This window comes from Saccostrea echinata, unplaced genomic scaffold, assembly GCF_033153115.1.
Source record: "Saccostrea echinata isolate AGI-Se365-2 ecotype Australia unplaced genomic scaffold, CSIRO_AGI_Sech_v1 ptg000052l, whole genome shotgun sequence".
NCBI classification, from domain to species: domain Eukaryota; kingdom Metazoa; phylum Mollusca; class Bivalvia; order Ostreida; family Ostreidae; genus Saccostrea; species Saccostrea echinata.
Genome location: NW_026889801.1, coordinates 12651660 through 12677296, shown reverse-complemented (window position 1 = coordinate 12677296; position 25637 = coordinate 12651660). Strand labels below are relative to the sequence as shown.

At 32.9% G+C, this 25637-nt stretch overlaps 1 protein-coding gene across 1 annotated transcript; it reads left to right on the top strand.

The window, feature by feature from the left end:
- Nucleotides 1-528: 528 nt before the first annotated feature.
- LOC133203841 (synaptonemal complex protein 1-like) lies at nt 529-23735 on the top strand. Its single transcript, XM_061339634.1, has 32 exons — nt 529-651; nt 849-927; nt 2484-2629; nt 2928-2993; nt 3112-3179; nt 3465-3538; nt 4040-4098; nt 7211-7280; nt 8968-9041; nt 9214-9322; nt 9741-9835; nt 10024-10208; nt 10534-10601; nt 11223-11284; nt 13853-13969; nt 14124-14228; nt 14719-14822; nt 16351-16468; nt 16702-16772; nt 18061-18142; nt 18295-18420; nt 18613-18801; nt 19163-19366; nt 19472-19549; nt 20693-20761; nt 20898-20975; nt 21128-21199; nt 21292-21519; nt 21661-21900; nt 22361-22546; nt 23029-23085; nt 23247-23735. The coding sequence occupies exons 1-32, from the start codon at nt 565-567 to the stop codon at nt 23427-23429; spliced, it is 3549 nt and encodes a 1182-aa protein (XP_061195618.1). The 5' UTR covers nt 529-564; the 3' UTR covers nt 23430-23735.
- Nucleotides 23736-25637: the final 1902 nt, after the last annotated feature.

Below are 25637 nucleotides of genomic sequence, written 5' to 3'. Positions count from 1 at the left end.
CATGTATAACATTGAGTAGCTTTAGATTCCGACAATCACAATGACCCTCTGTTTTCATTTTCATGGATGTTTCACATCCGGTCTGCTTGGTGGCGCTTTGAAGCTTCTTTCTACAGAGCTGCACTAAACATTTTCTCCATTACGGTTTGTTTAGTTGTTTTGAAGAGTGCTTCCTGATAGAAATACCTGTTTTTGAAGACATTCAAATTTCATGTACATTTAAAGAAAAATAGTTTAGATTGTTTTAAATTTTGAAAAATAATAATTATGAAATAGATGATACACAGTGAGAACGCTGACACTTGACTACTTTTAGACTGCTCTGTAGACTTTCGGGACGCAGCACACGAGGTCTTACGAAAGGTAATTAGCAGACGATGGGAAGTGAGTATGATTATTTACAATCAATGCGAAACTTTCATGTGTATTTCGATATCTAAGCATGATGATAACACACTCACTATTGTTTACATTATTTAACTGTGATTTTTTCTTCCAGTTTTATATTTTTAACACAAGTCAAAATCCTTGATCAACTGAAAGATCATTGCACAGCAGTCAACAATGCAACAGATGAGAGAAAAGCAGCAACCCTTTTTTAAACCGTTATCCTTCAGTGAACAGAATGTTAATACAAATAATCCTTATGAGGTAAAATAATACTGTCACTCACTAAATGTAACCATTTGTTCTTTATTAGATACAGAGATACATGTATGTTTAAAAGGTCAGATGCATGCTATATAAATTGATTTAATTAAGATAATATTTTGTGTTATTAAAATATACTTCAGTTCTGATGATGTAATTAATATTGTAAGAATTTTTAATGATTGTTTTTTTTATAGACTTCCCAGGCACCCCCTATACAAGTACGACCGAAATTCCAACAAAATTCAGCACAATTTCAGACCAGTAAAGTGAGAGGTAATCTTATATTTCATGATATTAACAAGGTTCAACACAAATGGTAGCCTGCTTGCCTAGGACAACTGAAAACTTTGGTCGGGCTATTTAACAAGTCATCAAGCTTGCCTTGCAGAGAATTACTGAAATTTTAAATACCACACACACTAAAAGCAATTTAGATTACAAAAATTATTATATTAGGCTAATTATTAAAAGATTACAAATTTCTTTGAGAGGTTTATTGAAACATTCAAATCTTCACTTAGATAAGTCAGGCTGTTGAACTTATTGTTATGGCTTGATGTTTGATGTTTTGGTCTGACCTACTGTAGAAACACAAATTTTATTGGGGATAAAATTTCGTTGATTTGTAATCTACAGAGGTTTCGTGGGTATTAAATTTCATTGTTTCAAAAGTAACCTTATCTAATATTTAGTCATGTAAAAATTTCATGTGGGATTTAATTTCGTTGATAATTATTAACAACGAAATAAAAAAAAAATTTAATCCCCAACGAATATTTATGCTTTTACAGTATATATAAATCTTATGCATTTCTTCTTCAGCTAAGTTTTTGAAACTATTTTTCTCCTCTATTGGTAACATTTTGTGCCGATTTTGAAATTGATTTCAGCATGTCCTGGGAAAGTGTAAGGAATTTCAGAATGAACTTGGTAGTAATTAATGTAAATTTTATATATATGAATATGAGTACAATGTATAATCTTCATCTTTGATTTAAATACAGTCAAACCTCGTTATCTTGAACTCGAAGGGACCGAAAAATACTGCGAGATAACAGAGGATTAGAGATATCCAGGGTGAAATTCTGAAGGAGTAAGCAGTTGGGACTTCAAATCGACTTTGACATATCTATGGTATTTGAGATATCCGTGTTCGAGATACTGAAGATCAACTGCATTAGTATTTTATTGGCGAGATCAATTACCCTATCTGAGAAGTTCCCTTTCTTTATTTCTTTTTTACCTCTAATTTGTCAGTCGGAATAAAGCAATATATCTAAATGCCTGGATGTGAAATGCACAGTGTACTGACCACTGTGCAGTTAATTATAAATTGGCTTGGCAGGGATGAAATTTTTGAATGCTAAGGAATGTATGATGTATTTAAATGCAACATTTTTAGTTCATCTCACTGGAGGGATCATACATACTGATTTATACAAATTTATATATGTATGCAAAAGGACCCTACTGGAAAAAAGTATTTGAAAGGAAACAGTGGTTTATAATTATAAAAAGAGGGTTTTTGCGTAGTCACAATTCTTCACTTTACCATTAAAAATAAATATTGAGTTATTGTTCTTTCTAAATTTTAGATCAACAAAGTTTTATATCTCAGGCACGACAAGTCAAAGTTTTAGTTCAGTGCCTGAAGGGCAAGTGGATCTAAAATTAAGTTTCTATCCCTACACTCGATGTGTGAAGGTCAGCGTTCTAAGTCCGAGGTTGAAAAGTCCATACGAGGAAATTTTCTATACTTATATTCTGCATGCATTTCAATAACATAGTACATGTATATACATGTATTTTGCTTTTTTTCCTGCATTCAGAGAATGAACAAATCCAAGTTATATCGCAACAACAAGAACAGACCCAAGGCAATGAGAGAATATCTTCTTTACATGTGAAATTGCAGCATGAAGCAGACCGTATTCGGAAATGGAAAGTCCAAACTGAAATCGAAATCAAGCAAAAGGTAAACTGTCTTTATAGGCTATGGAATCATATGTAATTTTACTGTCACTTAAATGATTACAATTTAGCTGCAAATGACCTTTAAAATTAGTATTTTCATAGGTTTAAAAAATGCTAAAAAAATCATCAATATTTGTCTCTATAATGCAACTGAATAGAAGATTTTTTTATTTTTTCTTTTAAACAATTTTTTCAAACCATTTAATTTTAGTGGCAGCTTAAATGACATGTGAGCATGTTTGAATTTGCTCTTTCTTAATACTTTTAAAATTAATTTATTTTTCTTGTCTTTTTTGAAGGACAAGAAAATAAAAGAATCCACTCACACCATTGAAAGCTTAAGGAAATCTATTCTTGAGCTTCAGGTACTAAACTTTTTATTAATTGTGTTTGTATCAGAATATAATAATAGCACACTTGTACATTTTTATAGAATATGAAAGTTTTCATCATTATTCTAACGTGATATTTTCTTCTGCACAGCTTCAAAATGAAAGCCTCAGTCTGCGTCTTCAAGAAGAGATTACCAGTAGGGAGGAAATTCTTCATAGGTACGTAAGCATGAAAAGGAGTACTTTCTTGGCCATTGATAAATTATTCTATAAACTTAATCAATATGACAGAATTCAGTTATTTCCCAAAGTACTTTTTGTTCTTGATAAGTACATAATAAATGAATTTAATTAAAAATTCAAAGCTTAATATACATGTATGTAGCTGTATAATTATACTTAATATATGCATGAATATCTGGAATGGATTTTACTGAATCATTAAATGATATCGATTCATAATGTAATGTAACATCATGTATTGCATAATTTCATCAATTTCAGAATAAATGCTACAAGAGAAATGTGTAATCTTTTGAAAGACCACTTGGCTGGTACGGAGGAAAGACTGCAAAAATGTAATACTATGTTGTTATTAGACTTTAGTTTTAGCACATAATATTACAGTACTAGGTATACTGATATGTATTAAAAAATATTGTTCAATGCAAATGGGAATGCTTACAAGACAATAGTTAAAGCTTGAATAGCCACTAATTAATTACATTTGCAAAGGGAATATCAAAGCCTGATCTTTGAAAAATTGCTTGCCCTCTCCCGACCAACTGGCTATAATGGCGCAACTTAAAAAATACAACTTTTTTTTTATTCATTCCAGAATTTTCTCATACTATCAACAAGTATTTTAATTTGACCAATACCTTACATTATAATAGATTTTGAAAAATCAGCTTAAATGTTGGAATTTTTGGAGGGAATTTTTTTTTCCATGACCGTCTTCCTACCAATCCAATTTTTTTAAACCTGAGTTGGGAGAGGGCAAAGAAACATTATTTTTATAATGGCCCAAATATGAAATGCAGTAACTATTTGATTTGCATCTCATTTTCATTCTAAAGGTGAAACAGAGCGTACTGAGCTGAAATATATTGAGAAACAACATGTTAAGCAGTTTGAGGTATGAGAAATAATTTGACTCATTTTTGAAGTAAATTAACTTTAACGTGTGGGTCAGAACTACAGGTAAACTTCGATCGTTATCTCGACATCAACGAGACCATCGGAAAATGTCGAGATATCAGAGGTGTCCTGATATCAGAGTTGAAACTTGACGTCCAAGATTTCACTGCATAGCAAAACAGACAAGCTTATTATATGTACATGACTTCAATATAGACTGTAGCTCAACCTATTTCAGAATTCCCTCTATTTTTTTATTAAAAATCGAAGTTATTTTAAAAATCTTGTTTATAAAACGTGTTCTTTATCGAAATCTCTCTAAATTCACAAAGTTTCAGAACAAAGTTACAGCATTCGCGTCAATCGCATCATCTCGGGCCTTTTCGTCAGAGGTCGGAAAATCAACCTCGAATGTTTTAACATCACTGGATGTTGAAAATTTATACAAGATGGAGTCGCTTCCTATTTATTAAAGCGTTGGAAAGACAGAGTTAGAAGTCATTCCTGTAGTGTATTCTAGGTAATATCTTTACATTCAATAAAGTTTAGCTCCAAACTCTACAGACAAGAGGTCTCCCTACATTTATTTCAAAGTTTATGAAAAAAGGGGTTGTCATGGATGCCCACGTAACACATTCGAGGTTGTTTTTCCGCTTGTCGTAAAGGCCTGAGAAGTTTCGATTGCATTCGCGTGTAACTTGCCTTTTTGTCAGAACAGGATACGAAATGCGCTCTATAAACTTCGAACCGTATAAATTCGACATCCGATATACGAAAAAAAATGTTTTTTTCTTATTTCATTCAGGAAGAATGTACTTTAAAATTGATTTTTTTAAGAGAACTAACGTAGTGATGCTATAGATGCATGAATTACGGCTGATTCGGTCAACAAAGTTGGGGGAGCTTATGTAATACCGTTGGTGTCGGCGTCACAGGTTAAGGTTTTTGGAGCAGTTTTCTTTTCAAGTACTTCTATGGCCTATATTAGTCAGAGATGCATGGAGGATGCATCTAGTGTGTTTTATTGTACCAGTCAAGGTTTCAGATGCTGCAATTTCAGCTGAAGAATGACCAGGTTAATGTTTTTGGAGCAGGTTAAAGTTTTTGGAGGAGGTTAAGTTTTTGGAGCAGATCTTATTTCCAAGTAACTATAAGCCCTATATTGACCAAACTTCAATGGATGATTCATCTAAGGATGCACACTACTGGACTTGCTTCGGATGCTGGATCTGACCTATATTTTATGGATGAGTGACCAGGTTAAAGTTTTTGGAGCAGATGTCATTTCCAAGTACATGTATCTATATACCCTATATTGACCAAACTTGCATGGATGATACATCTAAGGATGTATACTACTGGACTTGCTTCAGATGCTGGATCTGAGCTATATTTTCCGGATGAGTGACTAGGTTAAAGTTTTTGGAGCAGATGTCATTTCCAAGTATCTATAAACCCTATATTGACCAAACTTGCATGGATGATACATCTAAGGATGTACACTATTGGACTTGCTTTGGATGCTGGATGTGACCTACATTTTCCAGATAAGTGACTAGGTTAAAGTTTTTGGAGCAGATGTCATTTCCAAGTATCTATAAACCCTATATTGACCAAACTTGCATGGATGATACATCTAAGGATGTACACTACTGGACTTGCTTCAGATGCTGGATCTGAGCTATATTTTCTGGATGAGTAACCAGGTTAAAGTTTTTGGAGCAGGTCTCACTTCCTAGTAACTATGAGCCCTATATTGACCAAACTTGCATGGATGATACATCTGAGGATGCACACTACTGGACTTGCTTTGGATGCTGGATCTGACCTAAATTTTTGGGATGAGTGACCAGGTTAAAGTTTTTGGATGATGTCATACTCAAGTAACTATAAGCCCTATATATATTGACTAAACTTGCATGGATGATACATCTAAGGATGCACACTACTGGACTTGCTTCGGATGCTGGATTTGACTTACATTTTCCGGATGAGTGACCAGGTTAAAGTTTTTGGAGCAGATGTCATTTCCAAGTAACTATAAAGTTTAACCCTATATTGACCAAACTTGCATGGATGATACATCTAAGGATTCACACCACTGGACTTGCATCGGATGCTGGATCTGACCTATATTTTCTGGATGAGTAACCAGGTTAAAGTTTTTGGAGCAGATCTCATTTCCAAGTAACTATAAGGCCTATCTGAACCAAACTTGCATGGATGATGCATCAAGGGATGAACAATCTCAAAACTTGCTTCGGATGCTGGATTTGACTTACATTTTCTGGATGAGTGACTAGTTTTAAGTTTTCAGATAAGTCTATTCCCAAGTAACTGCAAGCCCTATTAGATCAAAATTGCATAAATGTTGCATTTAGGGATGCACACTCCTAGATTATTAGTTTAGTGTGGGACTTTGCCTTACTTAAAGACAACATTCGTTGAGGTGAGCTCTGTAATCTCTGATTACCTATGTTTCAAGTTTCAAAGTTATGTTAGGTTTTGATATAAATAACCATCTGTACATTTACGCAGAATCGTGTAGATTTAGCAATGATATTACCCAAGCTGAACATTAAGCAATTAACTTCTCAAAGACGCCGAGGGGCTTGCATTCACTTACAAACACAGTCTACAGAATTAATTAAGCAGCATGCAGTCAAAACATGGGTGGGAAAGGTGTGAAATTTTGACGACATCGATATACCCAGAGTCGTCCGTGTGTGGCGAGCGACCCTATCTGACAAACAGTTAGGTTCAGTAGAGCAGAAAAATGCCGATTTTGACATATATACCAGGTAAATTTTGCTCTTGGGACTGTGAATATACGTTGAGATATCCCAGGTTGTTGACATTACCGAGGTCGACATATCAGAGTTTTTGCAAATCATTTATATAGTAAATACTGCTGGGACCGTGGAAAGACATTGACATATCCCAGGTTGTCAACATATCCGATGTCGAGATACCGCAGTTTACCTGTATATTGGATCCAACGATAATCCAGGGTTGATTACTTGATGAAATGGTCATGCACTTAAAATTTCAATTGGGTCTCACAATTTTGTCATTATATCGATCATTAACCAATTTATTCAATTTTGTAGGAGTTATCAGAAAAGTTTACAAGTCTTGATATAACATCAAAGAAAGAAAAGAAAGAATTGACAGAAAAATGTAAGTTGTAAAGGTTTATAAAGTTCAATAATATGAAAATGTTCATATATACCAGCAAATTCTTTGTTACATATTTCAGAATAATTAAGATCTAAACACATCTCACAATATGCATTAGAAGCTGTACAATGATTATAGGCCCCCTTTTATACCCCTTACTTGAAAAGTGCGAGGTATAGTGGTATGTTTGACTGTATGTACGTCTGTTCATTACACTTGTAAGTACCCATCCCTTATCCATAGCTCCTCTTATACCACTGAATGCAACATAATATGAAACCTTCATGAAATCTTTGTTACATGTATTTTATGTTTAGATGGGATGTACACTTACATGTACTGTTCTTTTGGTATACTATGACTAATTTTTTGCAGCAAAATTGTGACCATGCACATGCATAGCATATAGCATAAATTAATCCCACATGCAAAAAAGTACATGTACAGTTATTGGTTTTTCCCATAGCAAAACGTGGACAGTGCCATTCTTTCTATAATATTGGAAGTACCCATTTCTTATCCACAGCTTCTTCTATATCACCAAATAAAATGTAATCAGACTTTCACAGAATCTATATTACATAGTGCCTTTGTGCAGCTCTTACTTTACATTCTGATTGGACAGATATTTGAGGTCTCCCATAGCAAAACATGGAGAGGGTCTCATTTTGTGAGCTCATGCAGTGTGCACAGTACATCTAGTTTTTTCATGTGGCAAATTTCTAATACACATGATGTAAGAGTGGTTAAAACCTATAATTACCAAACAGGTGCATATTTTGAAGCAGGTTTAATAGCCCTGAAAGGAACTTTAATCTTAAGGCCATACAAGTGCTGCATTTAATCCCATGCAATTAATCGTATGCAATTTTTATGGCATGCAATTCTCTGTACGCATTTCTTCTATTTTCCCTCCAAAAACTGTACATTAAATTTTAATTTAAATTAATTTTGAAGACTGCATCCTAACATCCAGACAAGTCAAACTTATTTGAATCCTACACTATTTGAAATCAATGATTAATTTTTTGTAATTAAAAATTATTTGACATGGTTTAAATTGGTTTGCTTATACATGCAGCACAATATTTCTTTACAACCGATGCAAGTGAAATTTAATGTGAACAAATGAATTTTTTAGAGAAAATATCCTACATGGCAACATTTCTTTCCAGAACATTGTATAAAAATTTCCTCTGATAGGTTGCTCAATAAATGTTTCACTGTTCACGGTAGCTCAGTCGGTAGAGCGCTCGCTCCATGATCCGGAGGTCGTGAGTTCGAATCTTGTCCACAACTGACCTAAGTCAATAAAAAATGGGTAGCAACTGTTCCTTCGCCATGCGCTCGGCACTTTGAAGTGAAAGTTGCGGGTCCTTCGGATGAGACCTTAAAAACCGAGGTCCCATGTCACAGCAGGCATTGGCATGATAAAGATCCCTCACTGCTCAATGAAAAATTCTCAAATGGGATGTAAAACAATATACAATCAATCAGTCAATAAATTTTTGACTGCACCATTATTAGCAATGAAGTTTTGTGTACTGAATACACATTTATACAAGAATAAAGATAGCTAGGACAGGATAAAGTTCTTTTGACAATTATGATTAAGAAACACTTAAATGATTATACATATGAAAATTTAATAAGAACTTTCTATTTATAACTTTCATTGCTAATTAAGTGACAGCAGAATTGAGGAAAGGTGAGGAACTACAAAAAGAACTTAAAAATCACAAGGAAGAAATGAAAACTGCAGTAAGTAGATTAATTCATTTGATTTATGATTTGACTTTTTTTTTTATAATTGTTTATAAAAAAATATACATGTATATCTTAATACTCTTTGGAGAAGAAAAAAGTAAGCATATGAAAATGTACAATTTATTAAATTGAATGAAAAAAATGCACTTTTAAATGTAATTTGCAGTTGAATGATTTAGAGAAATTGTGTGATGAGAAAGACATTGAGATCCGGGATGTCAGGGCTGAACTTTGCAAGAATGAGGATGAAATACACAAGATGAACTCTGTTATAGGTATTCTAGGGGATCAGGGTGGGGAATGGTAGAATAATTCATGTTTATTGCACATGATTTTGTTTCTTTGAATTATGTGTAAAATCTGTTTATTTTGATTTTTACAACGTCAAGTAAAAATTAAAAAAAAAAAATGCACATGCAAAATGTGTAAAAATTTCTGTGATGTAAATTGATATATGATATGTAAATAAATTTACAAGATATAGTATTTAATTATGTATGCAAATTAAAATTGCAATTCATTAACTGCAACAAATGTGTAAATAACATGAATGAAATATATATTTTTAAATTAAAAAAAAAAATTAGGGCCGTACAAGTGGTCAATGAAATGATGAATTTATAGCTTTCAAAATTCACTTTTATATTCAGAACGAAAGTATGAAAACATTTTTGCTTGTTTTTCTAATCAAAGATGAGCTGCAAAGTGACATTGGAAATTTACAGAGTGAACTACAGCAGAAGCAAACCTGCCTAACAGAATCTGAAGAGAAATTGAAGAAAATAATGGTTAATTTACTTTAATAATCAAAACTGATTAAGATTGATTGATTGTAATGTACAAGTTCAGTAAAATCTTGTGACAGAATTCCAATCACTGCCAGCTTTTTAACTATTTCAAAGTATGTTTTTTTGTTGTTTTTTGTTTCTGTTTTTTTTAAAGAAGTTTTTCTTTCTTATTTTTTTTTTCTGGACAGGAGGACTATGGAAAATTGGAGGAAAAACTTTCCAAGACAAGCAAGTCATTAGAGGACAGCCAGAATGACCATTTGTTACTGAAGGCAGAATTTGAAACCAACAGATCTTCTTATACTGAGGAAGTCAATAATCTCAGAGGTCACCTTGAAAACCTAAACTGTGCACTTGATAATGAGAAATCAAGGTAATTAGACGAAATACTGTAGATTCCTTATTTTTCACAAGTACTTAATATCAAGAAATGGCTCATAAATGTCAAATCATGAGAACAATATTTTCTGAGTGGACGGTTGATCAAGAGATTTTACATGGATTTCAGCACCATAAAAATAAAAGGGAGTAATTTCATTTTGCAAGTGGTGCTTCTCGTGAAATTACGCGATAATTAATTCCTCGCATATATTTAGGAATTAATCTACAGTAATTTGCTTTACAGCCCAAATTTTGGGAGTACCTGGTATTAATAATTTATATGCTACCAAGTATGTAAATACATTATTTTAACACAGAGTGTTCAATCTTGAAACTTCACTGCAAAAAATGGAACACACAGTTGAAGATTTGAAAAGCACAAAAGGTATGTATGTTTATAAAAACATGCCAATATTTCTACCAACTCCATAAAGAATGATGCTAGACAATTATCCCATGCTAATTAGGGCCCTGCATGAAAATAGGGAGCCCTATAGGTAAACATTGTCTCTCTACTCATTAATCTGTCTCCATCAACACTTTTGTTGTGACAATTGCTAACTCGATCAAGCATTTTCAAATGAATGAAATATGTTTTCAAATTTTTTAAGATCAAGACACCTATAGAATTTAGGGTCATATAATTTTTTCTGTCTGTCGATCTGTACATTTGTTTGAATGTTTATCCATGACACTTGTTGTTACACAATAACTCAAATAGTTTTATTAATGTAATGTTTTTAAATATTGTACAGAGGAACGAACTTACTATAAGAGACAGGCTGTTATGAATATAAGGGTCATATCACTGTATGTTTGTATGTATTTTTGTATGTATATATTGATGTAATGTTATTTTTTTCCATGGAAAAAAAAATAATTCCATCCTTACCAAAGTTTAAAATCCGGGTGGGAAGAGTGTAAACCAAATCATTTTCAAAGATGTCCATTGAAATTTAAAGTCTGTATACACATTGGGAATATATTTAATTTTTTTAATCCTTAGATATTTTGATGATGGAGAAAAGTGAGATGGAGAGGAAAGTACATGAACTTAATGAAGAAAAGGTGGGAATTCAAAAGAGTGCAAATAATGTTTAGATACCAGTATCTGTTCTTTTAATTGTCATTAAGGTTCACATTTTCGATGATCATTTTTATCCTCTATTGGATAGAATCCATGATGCAGAGCTAATTTTCTGAATATGTGTTTACCTTAGGCAATTTTAATTAGTAATTTTAAAAGCCTTTATGATTCTTTCCATTAAAAGGATGAAAGGATGATGTAGCAGTGTTTTCCCTTTTGTTCAAAGTAAAGGGTTAGAGATCAATTGTAATAGGCTTTGGGTGGATGTTTATGACAAATCTCTGTGGACATTACAAAACTTATATTTTACTTTTTTTTTAGCTCACCTGAGCCGAAGGCTCAAGTGAGCTTTTCTGATCAAAATTTGTCCGTTGTCTGTCGTCGGCGGTGGCGTCGGCGGCGTCGTTGTTGTCGTAAACTTTTCACATTTTCATCTTCTTCTCCAGAACTACTGGGCCAATTTCAATCAAACTTGGCACAAAGTATCCTTGGGTGAAGGGGTTTCAAGTTTGTTCAAATGAAGGGCCGTGCCCTCTTCCAAGGGGAGATAATTACGAAATAGCAAAAAATTAATGGCATTATTGAAAAATCTTCTTCTCAAGAACCAGTGGGCCAGGAAAGATGAAACTCATGTGGAATTATTGTCAGGTAGTGTAGATTCAATTTTGTTCAAATCATGACCCCTGGGGATAGGGTGGGGCCACAATGGACAATCAAAGTTTTACATAGGAATATATAGGAAAAATCTTCAAAAATCTTCTTCTCAAGAACAGCAAATCTATGATTGGTCATATTTATTTGGAAGCATCCTCAGGTGGTGTAGATTCAAGTTTGTTAAAATCATGACCCCCAGGGGTAGGGTGGGGCCAAAATGGACAATCAATGTTTAACATAGGTGTACATAGGAAAAATCTTCAAAAATCTTCTTCTCAAGAACAGCAAAGCTATGATTGGTCATATTTATGTGGAAGCATTCTCAGGTGGTATAGATTCAAGTTTGTTCAAATCATGACCCCGGGGGTAGGGTGGGGCCACAATGAACGATCAAAGTTTTACATAGGAATATATAGGAAAAATCTTTAAAAATCTCAAGAACAGCAAAGCCACGGTTTGTCATATTTGTACGGCAGCATCCTCAGATAGTGTAGATTCAAGTTTGTTCAAATCATGACCCCCACTTCCTTTTTAGGGGTAGGTTGGGACCACTTATGCATTTAAGCTTTTGAATACTAAACTGATTTTTCCTTTTTTTCCTAGCCACAGTGCTCAGGTGAGCGATGTGGCCCTTGGGCCTCTTGTTTATTTCAAAGCGTCATTTTTATTAATTGAAGTGGTCAATTTGGCCGGTAGCCGGTTCTTAGCGACAACACTGATGTAGAATAGGGCCCCTTTCCTTTTATAGCTCACCTCGAAGATGTTAAGATGAGCTTCTGCTATACCCCTGGTGTCAGTGTTGGCGTTGGCATCCCAGATAAAGGTTTAGAAGCAAGTCCATTCCCAAGTAACTATATAAGTTCTACCTAAACCAAACTTGTGTGGATGATACATATTGGGATGTACACAAAAAGATATACTTTAGTGAGTGAATATTAGCTTTACCTGAAGGAAACTAACATAGGTGATGCTTTTAGGGATTGACACTACCAGACTTGCTTTGGATCCTTTTGCTCTGACCTTTATTTTCCAGATGAGTGACCAGGGTTAAAATTTTTGAAACAAGACCATTTCTAAGTAAATCTAAGTCCCCGGTCTTACCTGGACCAACCTTGTAGGGACGATGTATTTAAGGATGCACTCTACCAAAGTTGCTTCGGATCCTGGATCTGACTTGCATTTTCAATATGAGTGAGCTGTTAATGTTTTTGGAGTAGCTCTGTATCTATATATGGCCTGTTATAATTAAACTTGCATGGATGATGCGACTAGGGATAGACATTAGCAGACTTCCTTCGGATGCTGGATCTGACCTACATTTTCTGTATGAGAGGACAGGTTATTGTTTCTAGAGCAGGTCCATTCTAAAGAACTACAAGTTCTTCTTAAACCAAACTTGCGTGGATATTGATCTCAGAATGAACACTAACTAGAAAAATTACTTATAGATAATATTTGTTAGGTGAGCATCATAATCTTTGATTATCTTTTTTTCTGGTGGGATTTTGTGGAACCCATGTACATGTATTTATAAAGACATTCTGCAAAAACATACCTGGGATTTACAGGTGATTAAAATCTAAAAAAGAAAAGCAATGAAGAATGAGAGAACAAGGAAAAATGTCATCTTTATTTCACTACAAGATTTTGTTTCTTATCTTTAGTAAAATTATTTTCATATATTGAAATGAGTTTTATAATATTTTGTTTGATATATCACGTGTCAAGCATTGGAGTGTGGGTAGACTGGGTCTTTCTAAATATGAACATTAAAAAATGAGAGTATACCTGTACTTTCTAATAATAAATTAGGAAATTTTGCTACATGTAAAATGAATGTAAATCACTGGTGTCCATTTGGATGTTCTAATTTGTTCATTTATTGCCATTAAAAGGCTATCATTCTTCAAGAAAGGGAACAAATTTTTGTTGAAAAAACTCATTTAGAGGCTACAATGGGAGGATTAAATACAGAGTTGGCAAAATACAAGGAGGAAAACTTTGACCAAAGGGTACGAATTTTAATTTCTTTTAGAAGAAAAACCACATGTTTAGAAAAACCACTGGTTTTAAAATGTACGCATGTTCTTTGAAAGAAAAAGTATTATAAAATAATGCAAGACAATGACTTTTAAAGTTTAATTATTTGATTTTTTAAAAATTTAGACAGAGTTACAAAGTCTTAACAACCATCTGGAAGTAGTGCTAGAAGAAAACAAGAAAGTCAAAGAAGAACTCAGTGAATTAAATAAAGACATACTTGCAAGGGAGGTATGGGCTACTTTAACTTTGCTTATCATTAAAAACTTGTTCAAGGGGAATTAATACACTACAGATAAAAAGAAGTAAGAATGGAATCAGTCTAAATCAATCATTAGACTAACAGGTAAAGATTGGGCCTGTGCACATCATTTGACCTGTTTGCCAACTTCTTTGACCAAAGATTTTCAGATAAACACTTGGTTTAGTTTATAGTCAAGAACAAACTATAGAAGCCATTGTGGAGCAAAAAAATTTGCTAATGTAGAAATTCACTGAATATATTGAGAATGTTGTTTTTCATATTGTACATCATCCTTTACATTACTATGTATTTTCCCATATGATATGCATATTTTAATTAGACTTTTGAGTAAGATTGCTCAAATTATTCTCGTTAATTTATATTTCAAGGGAACATATTAAAAAATCATTAAAGAGTAGTTGCTATGAATACAAACATATACCAGTAAAATATGCATGCACATTTTTTTTTTTTCAGGCAAAATTTCAAGAAATAAAGAAATCCTTTGCAGAAAAGATGGATTTCTGTTCAGCACAGTCTGAGGAACTGGAAAATGTTTCCCAACAGCTGAATAATGAAAGGTTGTATTCCTTTGTAATTGAGCAAAGCTTTTTAGCTCACCTGAGCTGAAAGCTCAAGTGAGCTTTTCTAATCACCCATTATCCGTCCTCCGTCCATCTGTTTGTCCGTCTGTAAACTTTTCACATTTTCAACTTCCCAGTTTTAACCAAAGTTGGTACAAAGCATCTCCGGGTAAAGGGGATTCTTAATAATCAAACTGGAGGCCAAACCTCCTTCCAAGGGGAGATGATAACGAAAAGGCAAAAAAAGGGGGGGGGGTCATTTATTTAAAAGATCTTCTCAAGAACCACTGTACCAGAAAAGGTGAAACTGAAGTGAAAGCCTCCTGAGATAATTTAGATTGTAAATTGTTCAAATTGTGTCCCATAGAAGATCATAGTTTTACATTGAAGTATATAGGATCAATAATCCCAAGAACCACTGGAAAAGAAAAAATTAAAATTAGGTGAAAGCTTCCAGAGGTGCATGATGTTGATTGTAAATTGTTCAGATAATAGTCCCCAGGTAGGGGTGTGGCCACAATAGGGAAACAAAAGTTTTACATTGAAATATAGAGGAAAAATCTTTAAAAATCTTAATTCTTTTCAAGAACTTCTGACCAGAAAAGATGAAATTTAAGTGAATGCTTCCTGAGGTAGTGGGGATCAAAATTTTACATTCAAATACATTGGAAAAATCTTTTATTAAAAATTTTCTTCCAAGAACCACTGGACCAGAAAAAGATGAAACTTAAGTAAAAGTTTACTGAGGTAGACGTGTTGATTGTAAATTGTTCAGATCATAGTCCCCAGGTAGGATGGGGCCACAAAAGGAATCAAAGTTTTACACTGAAATATAATCTTAAGGAAAAATCTTTAAAAATCTTCTTTTCAAGAACTGCTAGACCAGAAAAGATGAAATATAGGTGAAAGCTTCCTGAGGTAGTGTGGGGCCACAATAGCAGATCAAAATTTTGCATTCAAATATATAGGAAAAATTTTTAAAAATTTTCTTCTCAAGAACCACTGGACCAGAAAAGATGAAACTTAAGTGAAAGTTTACTGAGGTAGTGTAGATTGTAAATTAAATTAATTGTTCAGATAATGGTTTCCAAAGGTAGGATGGGGTCACAGTATGGAAATATACAGGGTAAAATCTTTAAAACTCTTCTTCTCAAGCCATGATTTATCATGTGAATGTAAAAGCATCCTCTGGTAGTATAGATTCATTTTTGTTCAAATCACGACACTTGTGTATAGGGCAGGGCCACAAGAGGCGATCAAAATATTATATAGGAATACATGTATATTGGAAAAAAAAAATGATGCAGAACAGCAGGGCTAAAATGACTCAGGTGAGCGTTGTGGCCCATGGGCCTCTTGTTTGAGATGATGATTTCTGCTATATAAATGTTCATCATATGTTAACCTCTTTTCTTATTTTGATGGAAACACTTTCTGTTTCTTGAATTGTTCCATTACACCTTAGCTATTGACTACATGGACATAAAAATGGTGTATCAATCAAACATTGTATTTTTTTTTTCAGACAAAACATTGAGCAGTTGCAGATTAAAATCAAGGAAGATGAGAAGTTGATATTAAACCTAAACAATGAAATTGATAATTACAAAGCTGACATTAATAAATTGCAAAAGGAAATCAAGGTAGGTGCAGAAAATAAAGACAATGCCTTCACATTAAAATTCTTCCATAGAAGTTTTTCATTATAATAAAAAAAAGAAGAAAGAAAGTTTCAATATTTAAAATTTTTTTGTTTTAAATCAAAATTTGCACAAGCATAAACTTAAAATAATTACAATATTTATTTTAATGTTTTGTATATAAATGTATGAAATGACTGTTTCCTTTAATAAAGTGTATTATTCTGTTAATGCAGACACTATCAAAGAAGGAGGAAGGCTTACAGAATCAAATAAACAAATTGAAAAGTGTTGAAAAAGAGTATGAGTAAGTGATGATGATTATTAAAGTGAGAAATACTTGTACAAGAATTAACTACACATATTTATGTCTCCCATTCCAGGGGAGACGTTTTGTTTTTGTCGATTTTCTTATTCTTCTTCACCCAAATTTTGTCCAGGCCGTAACTTTAATACCCTTTGACATTAAGACTTCAAACTTGGAACATAGATAGATGACATTGAGAAGGAGTATACACCACCAACATTTTTGACCTTTACCTATTTATAAGGTCAAGGTCAATCTTTTACATCAAAAAGAGTTCAGCCCATTACTTGAGATCCCTTTGATATTAGGACTTCAAACTTGTAACATAGAAAGAAGACATTGATACAAGATGCAACACACAAAAAATTTTGACCTTGACCTCTTTTCTTCCTCAAGGTCAAATAGGGAAAACTTGATTAGACCATAACTTATATATCCTTTGTTATAAAGACTTCAAACATGGAACATGCAGAAGTGGTATGAAGGATGGATGCATGCCACCAAAATTTTTTACCTTGATCCAATTATGATAAGGTCAAGGTCAATCTTTTACGTCAAAATAGAGTCCAAGCCTTAGCTTGAGTACCCTTTGATATTAGGACTTCAAACTTGTAACATAGAAAGAAGACATTGTTACAAGATGCAATGTGTTAAAATTTTGACCTTGACCTCTTTCTTCAAGGTCAAATAGAGAAAACACGACTAGACCATAACTTGAGAACCCTGACATTTAAGACTTCAAACTTGGAACATAGAGAAGGGGTGTAGAGGAAGAGTGAATGCCAACATTTTATTTCACTTGACCTATTAATAAAGTCAAGGTCAATCTTTTACATGAAAATATAGTCTAGGTCATAACTTGAGAACTTTTTGACATTAGGATTTCAAACTTGGAACAAGGAAAGACAACATTGAGACTAAATGCACTGCATCAAAATATTTGACCTTGACCACTTTCTTCAAGGTCAAATTAAGAAAAATACGACCAGACCATTACTTGAGATCCGTTTGACATGAAGACTTGAAATTTTGTACACAGAATTTGAGTTGAGATGTACTGCATTATTATTTTTTACCCTGTTTATATATTTGCACTTGTTAATGTTGGTAAAGAAGGGGAGACGTGTTTTTTTGTAAAAAAAAAAAAAACAATACCCACTAGTTATTATCTATTTTATGCATACTTTGAAATGAGACAAATGGAGGCATTTTACTCTGTTGTAAAATCATGAAAACACTTGTTTTCATGTGCTATAAATTTATGTTAAACTTTGTTTTTGTTTTGTAGAGAAAAACTTGAAAATATTCAGAAGGAGTTGGAAGCAGCATTGGAAGAAAATGAGATACTGAAATCTGAGAAAGAAGAGCAGGTATTTCTGTTATATGTTATACTTCTTCATGTATACCAAATGAATCAAAACTTTTAGAAGAGATGTCATCTAATTTGGTACATGTAATGCATTTGTGTTTGTATATGTAGACATTCCTTGAGCGATAATTTGGAATTTAATTTTTTTGATAGGATCGGAATTTCAATGGCGAATTGGAATGTATGACAAAAGAGACAGACAAACTGGCTTTGAAAATGAAAAGTCTTAAAGAAGATCTTTCTGCTAAGAATAAACATTCAAAGGAACTAGAGAAGGAGGCATGGACTTCTTTATCAGTTGAAATTTTATTCTTGTTAAATTTTTATACAATTACTTGTAAAATACTCCTGAATATTTCTGGAATTTTAAGTATGACCATAGAAAAAGCATACACTGCACTGTGAAGCAATTATAGAAAAAAATGGTTTCGATAAGTTAACATTAAATTTTCATTACTTTTAAAATAATAGATCAGAAGTCTAAAATCCAAACTGACTTCACAAACAAAAGCTGCTGAGACAAAGGACAGAGAAATGGAAGAACTGATGGGAGAGAAGGAAAAGAGTCATCAAGAACTACAGGAGCTGCAGTCTGTGTGTGAGGAACTGCGAGTTAGCATGGAGAAAGAGAAGAACTTGTGTGAAGAAGCAAAATCTGAGGTAAAGTCTAAGATTTTAAGCAATGCTTTTAGGCTTATATGTACCATAACCAATGGCAATTTAAATCTAATCTTCAGTTTGGCAGAATTTGTCTATTTATATAAAAACACAGAATATAAATTTTTTAGTATTGGATTGGTTTAAGGAAATCTCAATAATTAAATAAAAGTAACTTGAAAAAAATTTTGAACTAAATTAAATTATATTAAATATATATGTATTTATTCAGCCCTACCCCTGGATTTGCAGCAAAGCTACACAGCTAGGATATTAGAACACATCGTTACAATTGCAGTTTTATTGTGCCAAAATTAGCAAAGTGTTCAGATACAATCTAACTTACATTTTGTAAAATGTGTAGGTCCAGGATATGAAGAAACAGTATGATGATATTGTAAAGCAGAAAGAAAGCACAGAGAAAAGATGTGAACATGAAGTACAGGAGCTTATGACAACAATGGAGAAGTTTCACCAGACAAATGCTAAGCTTGTGGGGGACAAAGACAAGGAAATAGAGAAACTGAAGAAAGAAATCAGTCGAAGCAAGGATCTTTCAAAATCAGAGGTGGATTAATTACCACATAAATCTAACCCCATGTTATTGACAATATGTAGATATACTGCACTATACAAAATGAGTATTTTATAAGTGTGCTTTCGTGAATTACAGACAAATGCTCACATACTGGAACTACAAAGTGAAGTAGATCAGGTCCAAAATCTTTTGGCTGAATATAATGAAAAATTGGTGAGTAAAGAAGTATTTGTTTCATGTGTTATTTGAAGGATTTTGTCATATTCAAAACCAACTTAGCAAAAATGGTGCATACTTGCAGATTTAGCTCATGATGCTGCATATGACCTACTTTTTACACACCTAGTTCTCTGGTTAAGTTCTGCATTTAGGTCCTAGATATCTTACCACAAGTTGTATCCAAGTCAAACTAGGCATGCATGGTGCATGCGTTGTCTTGTTCTTACATAGATTGCTGTATTTGACCTAAACTGCATGCTTGAGCATTACTTGTTTAAAACAACATTTAGACCTGTTTTAAAACTAACATGAGTAATCTAACCAAACATGGACATAGTCCACATATGAACATAGTGGCTGAGGCAAGATTTGGATAAACATTTTCATACTTAAAGACAGTGTTTTGGGATATATTGGTATGTTTCTAAATTATTGCAAGTTTTAAAACTTTTAAAATCTACACACCAACTGAAGATTGTTTTGATATCTTTTAATTTGTCTAAAGCATACAATATGAGTTGGATGCCACATTGGATTTGAATATTTCATACATATATCAGTGGCTAAGAAGAAATAAATATTTTTTTCTATTTCTCAGCCAGATTATCTCATGAAATAGTGGTATTAGTGCAAACATAATGATTAAGTGCATCTTTGGATGCTTTTTATTGGAAAGGTGCCATGTTTTGATTATGTCAATGCAAGAGATGTCACTTGGTAACATTTAATTCTTACTAATTATCATGGCCGTAGGAACCGGGGGCCCCCCCGTGCCCCCCCCCCCCCCCCCAATAATTTTGCCGATATATAGATTACTATAGTAAACATAGATAATGTGTGCTTGTGCCCCCTCAATAAAAACGTCTGATGACTTTTTTTTTTTTTTTTTTTTTTTTTTTTTGCTTGTTAAGAAATTTTGGTAGTTGATTTTTTTTTTTTTTTTTTGCTTGTCAGGAAATTTTTGGTAGTGCCCCCTCAACGTCAACTGAAAAATGTATAGCTGTGCCCCCCCAAACTGAAATTGCTTCCTACGGGCCTGATTATTCATATGTTATTTCATTTTATGTGAAAGACATATATTGCATTCAAATCTTACAGTCTTTTTTTGTCAAGTATCTGTTTTTCCTTCCATTAAAGAAATCTTTACAAAGTGAAAATGAAGACTTGCACACTAGAGCTGAAAAGTTTGAAGATGGCATCAAAGAGGTATTTACTGATGTAAATTCCAAACTTTATATCAAATTTTGTTAGATTTTATTCACATATTTAGTTGAGATTTTATAGGAGGATAATTGAAATGAAATCAAAAAAGAGGTATATATTGATTATTTTGATCTTGCAGAGAGATGAACTGGTGTCAAAATGTCAAGCTGAGGTAGAAACAATGAAGAACAAAATGAAATCTTATGAAGAGGATATGGTAATTTTCTAAATAGATACAAAAGAATGTTGTTAAATGCTTGTTCACATTTTTTTTTTCGGGGGGGGGGGGGGGGGGGTATTTATATATAGAGTATATATATGTATTTTTAATCAATGATTGCATGCTTATGTCAATCTATAATTGTACAGAGTAATGTGGAAAAAGAAAACAAAGAATACAAGGAAAAAATCAGGAGATATGAGAATGACTTATATGATAAGGTAATGTCTTCATGGAATTATTTTAATCTTGGTTTGTTAATAACAATGTGGAACTACTATACATGTATAAAATATTTATCAACAATTTACAGGAATCTGAAATTCAGGAACTAATGACCAAGATGAATGACTTGAAAGTAGAAAAGAGAGAGTCCAATACATCATTAAAACTAAAGAAAAAGGCAAATAATAATCAGAGCATTAAGGAGAATGTTCTTTTGACACCAAAGATACAGGATGTATCGGAAGAACACACAGTTTTGAGTAAAGTCAGCAACAATATAAGAGTGACACCTAAAGTTCCTCAACTGAGTAAAGAGGTAAGAAAAAGATGAAACCACTTGTACATTTAGCTGTTATATCTGAAGATGTATAGTTATCTCAATGCCACAATTTGACTTTATGCAAAATTCAACACTGAGATAATTTTACTTTTAATTAACATGTGTTTTTGAATTTAGAATCAGTGCACTACACCAAAATATACTCCAACTCTGAACAAGGAGAGTGCATTAAAAAGACCAAGTCCTAATGCTAACAAGGCAGCCACTCCTGTGTCATCTGTGCTGAAAACTCCACAGCGAAGCATTTTAAAGCCAGAAAGTGGAAACTCGATTGTCAAAAAGAGGAGAGTTGTGTTTGCTTCAGATGATGATGAAGAGAGGTCTGACTCCTCTTCATCTGAAATGATGGAAGTGGAGGTAATTTCATTTCAGTAACAAAATGTTATCCAGTTTTAAAGTGAAGTCTAAATCTGAAGTCTAAATGTAAAGGCAGACAAATGAAATCACTTTACAGATTTCATATCACAGGATGAAAACTGCACAATTCAGTCAATTGAATGTTCACTGAAAGGTTTCAAAATATAGCTAAATGACAGAGCTCACCTTTCAGTAAACTTATAGTTAATTAACTGAATGGCATAATTTTATCCTGTGGATTGTTTCTGATTCAGAAAGTTGGAAGTGAATGTTTAAATGAAAGTGCTCTATGTGTTGTTGTTTAACAAGATTAAAGCGATGCTGCCTTTTTAATTGATCTTATTTTATAAAATCCAACAAAATAAGATACATAGAAGTACTGATACCAATAATTTCTGAATGCCTCAATTAGAGCCTGAACTATGCTTTTGCTAAATATTCATTATAAATTTTTTTTCAGATGGATGAAATTGAGAGTCGATTGAAGACAATAACTCCAAAGAGAACACCACTATTGTTGAAACCGTCTCCCAAAGTGAAAACACCTGATAGAAATCTGAACTATGACAGTGATGATGAGGAGACAAGAACTCCAAAACAGTTACAGTTAAATCGGGTGCCCAGAGCTCCATCCATGCTAAACCAAGTATGTGCCTATATGGTCTAGTCGTAATTGTAAAATTATCTTTTAAATTTATTTTTGTTTTAGATTTTTACATTATGATAGAAATGCTAGGTTTATTTATGAAAAGTCCATGTGCCAAAAGTTGTCTTTTTGCTATTACCTGTATATGAAATTTTAGCTGCATAATCCAATGATTATTCTTAGAAAGTATTTTTTGGAAATTAAAAGAATCAAAGAAAAAATGAGCAATACATGTAACCCCCCCCCCCCCCCCCCCTTTAAAAATTGAAGAAAATTAATAAATTGCATTCTATTATTATCTTCAAATTCTGAAAAAAGAAAACTTTTTAAAAAATACTAAATGTATGAACACTGCTAATGTCTCTGAATGAGAAGCCACTTACAAATAACTTGGAAAAAAAATTGTGGAAATGTGTACGAGACCAAAAATCATGTTTTTGCACTCTCAGTGAAATATATATAATTTTACTTTTTTTATGTAGACAAGAAGAAAACAAGAAATTGCTAAGGCTCAGAGGGCCACTCAGGAAGTAAATAAGGTAAAAGAAATTGTGACAAACTACTGTATCATTACTTTTCAACCTACATTGAATGAGTAAGAAATGTTGTTTATAATGATAATTCATATAATTGCATTTTAATATTCATAAATGAACATAGAAAAATAATACAACTGTTCATATTGAGCATTAAATTTTAGGATCCTCAATCAGAAAAGTCTCAAAACATCAGAAAAGCTCCCACAAAACCTCCAGGAAAATTTTTCTTGACTTCTCCAAAGGAGAGGTTGAAGAATCAAAAGAGTAACTCAAAGCTGTCCAAACTGAAGAGGACTGAGGATTCTTGGTTTGAAATGGATTCTATTTTTGGATTTGAAGACTAAGCATTGTATGATTTATTTTTATATTGTCCTTAAAGTTGACAGAGAATGAGTGAGTTCAGAGTTTTTGAAAAGAACTGTGATGGCCTTTTATTAAAATGTGATACTGATTTTCTGTGATACACTTATTATTTGTTTTCCTGATATTATAGATCTGAGGAATTCTTAATTGTTCTGATTCATTCTATACATACAACAATGTCATTTGCTTCTTACATGTAATTGTTATTTGTTGTTACATCTCTGATCAACTTCTTGAAGCCTGTGATAATTTTGTGTAAGTGTTTATTAAAAAGTTTATCATTCCGACTGTTGACTTCCAATTTTATGATTTATCTAAGGACACTTAAACTTCCTACGAACAAACTTTTTTTTTTCAAAAAAACAAACAAACAAACAAAACAAAACAAAAAAAAAAAAAAAACAAAAAAAACAAAAAAAACAAAAAAAAAAAACCCAGCAAAAAATCGAAATGGGTGCAAAATCTATGAATCTATATAAGAACTATGAATAAGTTAGATTCTGACTAAAATTTATTTTTTCCCAAGAATTATTAAATGTGTATGATATGTACTATAAAGTGATTTAAAAAAAAATGACTGTATAGATTTAAATGTGTAAAGGGAATGGCTAAATGTAAGAATTTTGAACATCGTAGAAAGTCTGTAATTTCTTATTATTTTAGGACTTTAATATCTCTATTTACAATCAAAGTACATAAAAACTCATTTAGTACGAATGCATACACTAAAACAAGATGTGTTTGTGAAACACTGATGCCCCCGTATGGCAGCTTATGGCGAAGGTTAAAGTTTCTTCAAATGCAAGTCAAAATCCAGGCCAAAAGATAAAAAATGTTGATACCCAAAGAAAGGTCTTGTCTCGAGGAATATACCTGTGAAATTTGAAAGACCTAGATACAACTGTTCAAAAGTTATGGCGAAGGTTAAGTTTTTTAAATAAAAGTCAAACGTCAAGGTCAAGGTCAAAGTGGTTGGTATCCAAAGGAAGATCTTGTCACAAGGATTACATATGTGAAGTATGAGAGCCCTAGCACCAACCATTCAAAAGTTATGGCCAAGGTTAAAGTTTTTCAAAAGTAGGTCAAACTCCTAGGTCAAGGTCAAAGGGTCAAAGTGGTTGGTATCCAAAGGAAGGTCTTGTCACAAGGATTACATATGTGAAGTATGAAAGCCCTAGCATCAACAATTCAAAAGTTATGGCCAAGGTTAAAGTTTTTCAAAAGTAAGTCAAACTCCTAGGTCAAGGTCAAAAGGTCAAAGTGGTGGTTGGTATCCAAAGGAAGGTCTTGTCGCAAGGATTACATATGTGAAGTATGAAAGCCCTAGCTCCAACCATTCAAAAGTTATGGCCAAGGTTAAAGTTTTTCAAAAGTAGGTCAAACTCCTAGGTCAAGGTCAAAAGGTCAAAGTGGTTGATATCCAGAGGAAGGTCTTGTCACAAAGAATACACATGTGAAGTTTGAAACCCCAAGCACCAACTGTTCAGAAGTTATGGCCAAGGTTAAAGTCTCATAAAATTTTGCAAAAGTGGGTCAAACTCCAAGGTCAAGGTCAAAAGGTCAAATATGATGGTACCCAAAGAAAGGTCTTGTCACAAGGAATACACATGTGAAATATGAAAGTCATAGCTTCAACCAATCAAAAGTTATGGGCAAGGTTAAAGTTGACAACAGACAAACGGACAAACAGACAGACAGGACAAAAACAATATACCCCCGGGATCTTTCGATCCGGGGGCATAAAAAGCCTATGCTGCGAATCCACTATAAGGAATTGGTTATACAGATATAATGAAATACGGGATATACAGCAAAAGTATATTCACAGATCCCCAGGAGTAGACCTTTACTGTAATTGCCAAAATATATACCAATCCATATTTTCGATTTTCTGTTCGTAGCATGTGTCGCTAATGTTTGTATTTTGAAATAAATAAATAAAAGCAATTTAATTTAATAGTTAATCAAAGAGTAGAATAATTTAATATTTTTAAAGGATGAATAGCTTGCTTTAACATGCGTCCAGGAATGAATACAATTTTTTTAAGGTATAATGTAAATTTCAGTGTATGACCAACTCGGTACATTCTAATTTACAGATTTCATTCATATAACACTGGCTCTAAGAACATATGTACACCTAAGAACATATGTTCACATAAAATATAAAAGTAGGTATTCCTTTAGTA

Excerpts from the sequence above, each read along its gene's own strand:
- LOC133203841 (XM_061339634.1), top strand. The coding sequence starts at position 565 with ATGCAACAGATGAGAGAAAAGCAGCAACCCTTTTTTAAACCGTTATCC. Across the intron at positions 3,539-4,039 it reads GGAGGAAAGACTGCAAAAAT|GTGAAACAGAGCGTACTGAG; the intron begins GTAATACTATGT and ends TTCATTCTAAAG. Across the intron at positions 19,550-20,692 it reads CTGAATATAATGAAAAATTG|AAATCTTTACAAAGTGAAAA; the intron begins GTGAGTAAAGAA and ends CTTCCATTAAAG.